General features: G+C 62.8%; 1 protein-coding gene across 1 annotated transcript; it reads right to left on the bottom strand.

Annotated features, from left to right (window-relative positions):
* Positions 1–1,442: 1,442 nt before the first annotated feature.
* Positions 1,443–9,444, bottom strand: IGFBP4 (insulin like growth factor binding protein 4). The gene is made up of 4 exons (XM_034070152.1): positions 9,054–9,444; positions 3,931–4,085; positions 3,687–3,821; positions 1,443–3,467 (listed from the first exon to the last, which is right to left on the bottom strand). Exons 1-4 carry the CDS (start codon positions 9,442–9,444, stop codon positions 3,339–3,341), a joined length of 810 nt encoding a protein of 269 aa, XP_033926043.1. The 3' UTR covers positions 1,443–3,338.
* Between the last annotated feature and the right edge of the window lie 286 nt (positions 9,445–9,730).

Raw genomic sequence — 9,730 nt, 5'->3', positions numbered from 1 at the left:
CCAGGCGCTGTCTCACACATGGAATTTTCAGTTCATTGGAAAGCCTTTTCCAGTGCAGCGGAGCTGGAGCCTGGGCCCAGACGTGGCGGCAGGGACGGTTCAGCCAAAACCACCTGGATTCAGGAAAAAACAAACAATTCTCTGAGCTCCTCGTGGCTTCCAAGGTTTGTCCCAGGCTTCCTGGAAGCTCCGCTCTTGGTTTGGTTCCTGGGTCCGGTTCCAGCCATTTTGTAACCAGCCCAGCCCCTCTGTGGCTCATGGGTCTGTTCCCGGCAGCCTCTACCCCATGTCCCCAGCGGCAGCAGGACCCCAGGAGCCAACAACTGCAGCACATGGCAAGGATGGCACCGGTGCATGGGGTGCATGGACACGTGTGGGACACACAGATCCCCCTCAGTGGCTGCTATAGGTGGAGCTTTACTCCCTGGCGAGGTGCAGAGTAGTGCACCCAGGACCCAGGACCCAGACCCAGCTCCGGCCACTGCTGGGGTGAACATCAGCACATCCCAGCACAGCAGGGTCCCACTCAGCATTCCCATGGTTGGGCATCTCTCCAGTGCATCCCCTGACACCCTTGCAGGACACTGAGCAGAGCCGGTGGTGCTCAGTGTGTATCAGCACCAGCACGTACCCACACACGTGCTGCAGGCAGTGGTGCTGCCTGGCCATGAGCACATTGCCTTGGCACGAACCAGGGCCTGTCCCTGTTCTCCCTTGAACCTTGTCCAGCCTCATCCCAGCCCAGCACCATCCCCAGGCCCCATCTCTGCCCTGTGCCGGTCTGGTGGTGATGGTCTCTGCTTCCTTCACTGTGGCACCAAGCAGAGGCAGAGCTGGGACTCAGGACAAGGCATTAAATCATTTGCCTCCCACCCCATCCCAGCTCCTGCAGCTCTTCCTGATGTTTGTGGTGCTGATCCCCAATCCCAGTGCAGGGTCCCCCAGGCTGGGCTGGTCCCTGCACTCGTGGGATGCCCGGTGCTGGTCCCTGAGCTCTCAGTGCACTGATCCTGCTCCTGCAGCCCATCCCAGGATCCACAATGCACACACAGCTCCAGCAGTTGTTCCACTGCTGCAGTCCAGCCGCTCCCCCTGCCCTGGCCTCCCTCATCCTCCCTCATCCTGCTCCGCAGCCTGGCCACGACCCCTGGCCGAGGTGCTCTGGAGGTGGCCAAAGGGGGTGCCATGGGTGTGAGGAGCAGCTGCGGCCCCTCTGGATGGGCTTCCATGGGTCAGGGCTGCTCCTCTGCCCTCTGCCATGGCTCCAGGTGGCAGCAGGATGGTGCCAAGGCCGTGGGCAGCCTCCGGTTCATTTGGGAACATTTCCATACGCTCACACCGGCACTGCAGGAACACGGGGGGGGGGGATCCCCACAGACCCCCCTCTCCTCAATGCAAAGATAAAACACCCTCGACAGAAACACATTAAATAACAAGGACAATTACTACAGGAATTACTTTTGTTCCTTGTTGACGATACAAAGGTTCAAGTTTACTGTAAAAGGGGTCGGTGCTACATGGGAGGCTGAAGGGATGGGCTTGGCCCGGGAGGAACTGACGTAAATCACATCGGCATGGAAAAACGCAGCTGGGGTTGGGGAGCCTTACGCTGGTATATGATCGTGTGTAAATACAGCCTTAACCTACAGGAGAGACAATACAAAACACTGGAGCCCTCTGAGCTGGATACAGAAGTCCCTGGTCCCTGCACAGCCACCCCCTGGCCACCCCAGACCAGGAGAGGTCCTATGGGATCTGGCGCGGTGCTGCCAGTGCAGCGCATGGACCGGCACTGGGACCTGCTCTGGTGCCCAGCAGCATCCCTGGGGATGCCAGGCAGGAGATCCAGGAGCCCAGCAGGGCACTGGGCCATGCTGGGACACGTGGGGACGCAGGATGTGTCCCAAGGACACCAGCACAAGGCTGAGAAGCCAGACACAGCCGTGCTGATGAGCTGCAAACTGAGCCTGGTGCCAGCCCCATCCCTGCTCCGTCCTCACCATCCGGCCAGGGATGGCAGCACTGCTGCCGAGACATGTGGGGACATCCTCGCTGGTGCTGGGAGCTGCTGTGCCGTGCCGTGCTGTGCCATGCTGTGCCGTGCCATGCTGTGCCATGCCATGCCATGCTGTGCCATGCTGTGCCAGGCAGCTGCTGGGAGGCACAGGGTGTTTCACTAAAACTGAAACATTTCCTTCCCATTGGAGCCTTGGCATCCACCAGGGAGAATCCACATGGAAAACCAAAACCTCCCACTGAGGCCGTGGAGCCAGGGGATGGGTCTGGAGGGGGGGATCAGCAAAATCCCCTCCATCTTTGGTACCCACCACAGCAGCCAGCAAGGCCACTCCTCACCTAAAGCCATCCCGGTGAAAACTTCCAGCCCAGCTTAAAAAATAATACAAAAAAAGGGAATTAAGGAAAAAAAATCATTACAAAAGTGGTGACAATTTCCCAGCTGAGAACTTGGTGCTGGTGAAACCTGAAGATCCCATCCTGGGATGCACCAGAAACTCATCCTGGTTTTGTCATGTCGGCCAAGTTGGAAGAAGACATGCCTGGGGGTGCATGACCCCCCTCATCCATGGGGACCGGGCATGGGGAGATGGGATGGATGGATGGATGGATGGATGGATGGATGGATGGATGGGAGGATAATGCTGCGGCCACTGGCTTTGTCCCTGTGCAGGGATGGGGCTGGGCCATGGGGCAGGCAGGACCCAGGCTGTGGTTTGGGGGCTGCAGTGGGGAGGGGGAAGGTTTCTTATTGCTCTGTGTGGCTGCGGTGCCCATGGTGCACACACACTGGGTGAGGTGCAGGCAGGGAGGGCTCCAGGCAGGCAGGGGCAGTAGGGGGGGTCTCTTTGGGCACCCCCAGCCCATGCCAGCTGCCAGTGAGGGCAGGATGAGGCACTTCTGCTGCTGCCACCTGCAGAGGTCCAGTGTGGACACAATGCACCGTGGGCAGGGCTGATGCTGCTGGTGCAGCCACTGGCATGTCCATGGCCACACCACTTCACCGGGGGCAGGATGAAAACCAGAGGGTTACCACGGGGTGGGAGCAGCATCAAGGGGCAGGAGGATGTTGTGGTGATACCGGCCCCAGTGCAGCATCAGTCCCAGTGCGTGTCTGTGCAGGATGGAGGTGTGCCGGGGGCCCCTCGGCACTGGCAGGTAGTGGTCATGGCGCAGGTCGCGGTGCTGTGCCCTGTGCTGGGGCACCGAGCACCGCAGAGAGCCAGGCTGCATGGCAGGGTCCTCTGCACACAGGAGCTGCTCCACCATCGTGGCCCCTCTCTTCCTGTCCTGCGCAGCCCCGGCGGGTGTCCCGGTCACGCTCACATGCTGTCTGCCAGCTGGTGACAGTCCAAGTCCCCCTTCAGCTCCAGGAACCCCGGCAGCTTCACCCCAGTCTTGCGGTCCACGCACCAGCACTTGCCCCGCTGCCCGTCCAGCGCCGGGTGACACTGTGGGGACAGGTTCAGGGAGGGATGCTCAGCCTGGACCCACAGCCCCATTCCCATGGCTGGGGTAACCGGGAGCTCTCACGTGGGGCTTTGCCACCCCTATCCCAGCCTGAAGGGTGATTCCCACCGGTGGCTCCTGCCCCCATCATCTGTGTCCTGCTCCCAGCCTGACCCAGCCACACAAGCGGCACCACCATGAGGGATGTGACCCTGTCCTACCTGCTTGGGGTGGAAGTTGCCGTTGCGGTCGCAGTTGGGGATGGGGATGACATAGAGGTCCTCGTGCGTGCGGGTCTGCGAGGCGGCCAGCCGCTCCAGCGCCCGGTGCAGCTCGCTCTGGCACGAGCCCTGTGCCTGCAGGAAGGGGGGATATGATGGATGCCTCCAGCCCTGCACCCCAGCACCCCGACTCTGGAGCACAGCTGCTCAGCACCCATCCTGCCCTCCCCAGCCCGGTGCTCACTATGGGCCGTGTCTCCTCACGGTGATATGGGCTCCCGCTGTTGCGCATCTTGTTGCCGTTGTTGACCCGCTTCGCCTGCTGCTTCTGCAGGCACTTGCGGTCGTGGATGCTGCAGGGGCTGAAGCTGTTGTTGGGGTGGTCGATCTCCTCCTTCTCTGCAAGGACACAGACAAGATGGGGCTCAGCCCTGCACTGAAACCCTGATCTCCATGGGCATCACTGCCAGCCCTGGGTCCCCTCCTGCCTCTGGGCTGAGCACTGCAGTGCTGGGAAATGCTCCTGGGAGCTTTGACAACTCATTAGCCATGATTCATGGGCTTATTGCCATGTGTCTTGTTATTGTCGGGTGGCAAATGCATGCAGTAAAAGCATGGGCAGTTGCTGCAGTGACAGCACAGCACGAGGGTCTGGCTGTGCCCTGGCCAGACACGTGCACTGCATCCATGGGGCTGAAAGGTGACCATGGGGTGCACAGCCCCAAGAGCATCCTGATGCCCCCCAAGGAGCTGCCTCTGAGGAGCTGCAGCAGGAACGGGGGCACTGGGGCTGCACCGGGGCCGTGGCTGGGACCGGAGCCGTGCTCTGCTGCAGGGCACAGCCCCCGCAAAGACATGAAAGGAGGAATTCCTGGAATAAGAAAGTTAATCTCCCACAGGGCCGATCCCGAAAGGCGGCGCTTGGCATTCCTGCCTGTGCCCGGAGCGCAGCCAAACTGCGATCCCAGATGTTGGCAGCTGGATGAGGTGTCATGAGACCCAGCTCCTGGGGCCACTTGGTTTCTGAAGGAGCTGCCGGTCACTCCAGCTTGGGGCCCATTCATGCTCTGCAGAACAGGGACACGCTGGGCAGCTGGGTCCTGCCTGCGCTCAGAGCCACATCAGGCAGCGTTCTGACTCCCCGGCTGCACAAGGAAAGCAGCCAGGGCCCTTTCCTGCCTGAGCTTATCCCAGGATTTGGCTTGTATTAATCAATACTGCAGCCAGCAATGGGAAAAACCTTCCCAAACCAGGCGGGAGGCGGTCATGGTGGAAGCACCCAGGGCCCCACAGCACCAGGGATGGAGGCTGCCAGGGTGATGCCCAGCACCAGCCCTGCCCACAGGCAGGCAGCGGGGTCAGAGCCACAGCCTCCTGCCTGCCACTGCCCCATGGGATCCCGGCCCTGGTCTCCCATCAGCTCCCCTGCAGTGCAAGGCTCCTGGACCAGCTCCCAGCCGCCTGGTTAAAGTTCACAGCAAAGCCTGGATCGAAGCTTTCTCCTTCAATTTGTGTTGTTTGCTTTTTGTTTCATTTGTCCTCAGTTTTTTTTTCTTTTCCAGGAAATGGCTCATGCCCTTGAAATTTGAAACACAAACCCAAAGTCTGCAGCACCCGGCGCTGAGCGATGCCAGCCCCATTGGCACCAGCCACGGGGCCGTGGTGCAAAGCAGGCGCTGGCAGCAGAGCTCCTTCCCTCCCCAGCCTCTCCCTGCACCTCCTCGGGGATACACACAGGGAAGAGCCAGGTGGGAGCTTTGGCACCAGGGGGGACCAGCAAGCTCAGGTCCTGGCACCACTGCTGTGCCATGGAAAGGCACTGGGAAGGACCGCCTGGGGGAAGCCCCCAGCCAGCCCTGGCATGGACCAACCCCTCTGCTCCCCCTGAAAGCCAACTGCTTTCAGAGCATCAAATCCCTCAGCTTAAATAAAACCAGATGCCAACAACATCCTCCTAAGGTCACATGAAGCGTCAGTGCCTCCGGGCAGGAAGGAGCCTCTTGGTCCCGCACTCGGCTCTGGGGACAGAGCTCTGTGCCCATGGTCCCTGACTTGCACACGGATCCAGGATCCAGGATCACTGCAACCCTCGGGGTGATTTTCTCACCCACTAAGAGACAGGAGCAGCTCGAGCCGCCCTTGGCAATCCTCCTGCACCGGCTGCATGAGGGAGCTCCTCACAAAAGGACATGGATAAAGCACAATGGGATGGGCACCGGTGCTGCCCACACTGCCCTGGCAGGAGGAGGGTTCTGCTCTGGACGGGAGACACAAACGGGTCATTCAGCACCAACTGCAATTAACGGGAGCTGCAGATGAGGTTGGTCACATGCGGAGCTTGTGATTCCAAGGGAGCTGGGAAGGGCTCCGGCTCCACCGCATGGTTCCCATGGGAGGAGAGCCCGGGGCTGTGTGTCCATGGGAGAGGGACAGCGTCAGGGCCCCACAGCTCCAGCCCTGCTCCCCCACTCCACTAGCCCAGGGGCAAAGGACCAGAGGGAGCCAGAAGGGACACATCCATGTGTCCCTGGGTCCCGGCACCCTCCTCTTCCCCATCTGGCAGGGCTGGCGCAGCCGGTGGGTGGCCCTGGCAGGGACCAGCAGCACTGGCTCTCCTGCCTGCCGAGGCTCCGGGCTTGGCAGACACTGGCACAGGGAATTCTGTGCTTGTCCTGGCGAGCGCTGGCCCTGGCAGAGCGCAGGGAGCCAGGCACGGGGGGGGCCGGGCACAGACACCTCCTGCCCCTTGGCCAGGGATGCTTCTGGGAAGCCAAGTCCGTCCTCATCCCGCAGGAACATGGTGCTGAGCCCTTGCTGTGCTCAAACATGGCCAAGCACATCTGCACCTCCTGGCTCGGTGCCCAGTGTGAGTCCAATGGAGGTGAGGTTGGGATACAGGGATGCAGATGATTCCTGGTAGGGACCAGAGCTTTGCTGGGAGCAGCGCCCAGCCTGGACAAACCCAAGCATGGGCAAAGGCCAGACACCATCCTGGGTGACAGACAGGACAGGGCTCCCTGCCAAGGCAGAAAGGGACAGATGAATGCAGCCTGTCCTCACCATCCCTGTGCCATCCAGCCAGGCACAGCTACCACTGTCCCTCCCAGTCACCGCACATGGGAAGGGAATAGGGTCTGTCCCAGACACTGCTTCCAGCAACCACATGGGATGAAAGCAGCTCCCATGGGGTCAGTTTTTCCCAGACATCATTATTTAACCAGCATTAAATCACTTGTCATGTGTGCTGGGGAAAACGTCCTCACCTCTTCCCGGCTGCCACGCGCGGCTTCAGCCGTCACCTTCCCCAGGCACCCACAGCCTCTGCCAAAACCCCATGGCTGGAACCTCCCGGGGTTGGCCTGAGCAGTGGGATGGAGCTGGCAGGGCTGGGAGTGGGAAGCAGACGCCAGGGTCCTGCACAAGGTGCTCAGACCCACAGCCACAGCAGGCACCAGCATCCCCAGTTCCTAGGAAGCCCCATGCCATGGTGCTGCAGGTCCTGGTGAGCAGAGAGGCTCTTTCCTGGCAGTGGTGCTCGTCCCTCCAAGCCCAGCCCCCTCCATCCCAGCCTCTTCCCTGGAATGCAGAGCCCCCCTGGGCTGAGCCCCCAGACAAAGTGTTGACTGTATGAGCTGCACGTTAACCGCTTCCCAGCCACCCTCCTGCTGCAGCCTCTGCTCCCCAGCACCCGCGCAGCCCCCGGGGCACCAGCTCCCTATGCCCCTGCCCCTAAGCAGGCATTTAATCCCCTTCTCCTTACCCAGAGGGAACCCATCAGATGCTGGGATGCCCTCACTGTGCCAGGCAGGTTTACGGTGGGAGTGACAGAGCTCACAGTCCCCAGCCCCACATTCAGGCTGCTGGAGCAGGACAGGGACCCACGGCTCACACATCCCATTGGGATCTTCCCACCAGGGCTGCACCAAGCAATGTGCTGTGGGGTGAACCAGGGGAAGGTGCTCCCTTACCCTGCCACCTGCGATGCTGCAGGCAGGCAGGCACAGAGCCCAGCGGGCCAGCCCGGCTCCCACGGCCACCCACCCGTGCCCGGCAAGGCCAAAACACGGTGGGAAGGAAGGGAAAAATCTGCAAGTCTGTTTCCTAAAGGCTCTGGGAAAAAATGCTGCGTTACCAGGGGCACAGCCAAAACCAACAGGCCTTGGCAGCCCCACACAGCCCCGGGCCAGGCAGCCCAGACAGCTCCTGCAGGATGTGGGATGAGGACAGACAGGCAGGGCAGGGGGTCCCTCAGCAGACCCCATGCTGAGCACTCGTGGGGATGTCCTGTCCCTCGTGAGGGGTAGATGGAGGGGCCCATCCACAGAGGGCATTCCTCACTATGGGACACGAGTGGAGCTGCCGTGGACCAGCTACATGAGGACGGAATGGAGCTGGGATCTGGCCATCAAGGTGGACAGGGACAGACACTGCTCCAGCTCCTCTGCCTCTTGGGGAGCTCTGGGTGACCCCACATGGGCACACAGGGCCAGAACAGCCCATGGACTATCCCATGGCAGGATGCTGCTCCCTAGCTCCAGAGGACGTGGTCCTGAGCACAGCTCACAAGATGGGGAAATGGGGAAGTGGCAGTATCCAGACCCACTAACAGACCAGCTCCATGGGCCTGGTCTTCACACTCAGCCCCCCAGGAGCAGCTCCATTCCCACTGTCAGAGCCACATCATGACCTGCTCCCAGCGCCAGCCCCTGCCTGAGCACAGGGGTGGCACAATCATCAGCAAGAGGGTCCTGGGGCAGACACAGAGGCAGCTTCTCTGCCCTGGCCCTGCCTGCATCCTGCTCCCCTGTCCAGCCATGGGAAGGACACAGCCCTTGGCAAAGCCCCTGCAGAGCCCAGCCTGACCTGCCTGGGAGGGAAGCAGGTGCCCCGAGGCCTCTTTCCTGTTTCCTCCCAGCAGAGCTGTGGACAACATCCCTGGGAAAGGGTCACCGTGCAGTAGGAGCCTTCCAGACAGCTGGGACCTGTCCCAGGGACCATGGGTGCTGCCCTGATGTCCAGGGGCACGCTGCAGCCAGGGACAGCGGCTGACAGGTCCCTGGCAAGCACCTTGCTCCTGCAGTGGCCACGGCACAGCTGTGCCCATGCTGGGTAAGGATGGCACAGATGTGACCCACTGGTACTCAGCTGTGGGACCTCATGCAGCTCAGCACCACTGGGAGACACTCCCTGTATGCCCTTTCCAGGCTCCCCATCCCATTCTGCCAGTCCCTGCTGAGCCCCCAGCCCCATCACCCCAACTCTTGCCAAGTGAGCAGAGAGCGGCCTGGGGCACACTGGGGCTGCCTGTGCGCTACCACCTGCGAGGGGCAGGGACCCCCCGGCACTCACCCCTCGGCCCGGCCTTACCTGGGGGCTGGAGGCTCTCCTGGATGGCCTCGACGTCGGCCAGGTCGGTGCAGATGCCCTGGCCGTGCATGAGGGTGTGCAGGGGCCGGGGCACGCCGCGGGGGGGGTAGCAGCGGAGCCCGGCGCCGCAGCGGGCGGTGTAGACCCCGCAGGCGGTGCCGCGGCCGAGCGCGCAGGTCGCGCAGCACCCGCAGCCTGGCTCCCGCACCAGCTCCGCGCAGCCCTGCGGTGCCTTGCATCGCGCCAGCCGCTCCTCCGAGCACGGCGGGCACTGGATCGCCTCCTCGCCGCCGCCCGGCCCCGCCGCCGCCGCCAGCAGCAGCAGCAGCACCGGCAGCACCGGCGGCACCGGCGGCACCGGCGGCAGCGCGCACCCCGCGGCCCCGCGCATGGCGGCCCCGCGCCCGCGCTCCGGCCCGCGGCTGGCGGCGCTCGGCTGGCGGCACAGGCTTTATGCGGCCCCTGGCCACACCTCCCGCCGCCGGCACCGGGGCCACCGGCGGGGCCGCCCTCGCTGACACCGGGGAGCACGGGGAGAACCGATCCCAGCCCCCGGCGGCGGCGGCACCGGGGAGGGCGGCGGCAGCGGCACCGCCGCAGGGACAGCTCCGGCCGCGCAGCGCGGACACCCCCGGGGCTGTGCCCCCCTCCCCGCAGAGCGCCCGCAGCCCCCTCCG

Source organism: Melopsittacus undulatus, chromosome 17, assembly GCF_012275295.1.
Source record: "Melopsittacus undulatus isolate bMelUnd1 chromosome 17, bMelUnd1.mat.Z, whole genome shotgun sequence".
In the NCBI taxonomy this organism is placed as follows: domain Eukaryota; kingdom Metazoa; phylum Chordata; class Aves; order Psittaciformes; family Psittaculidae; genus Melopsittacus; species Melopsittacus undulatus.
This window is presented reverse-complemented; position numbering and strand designations above follow the sequence as displayed.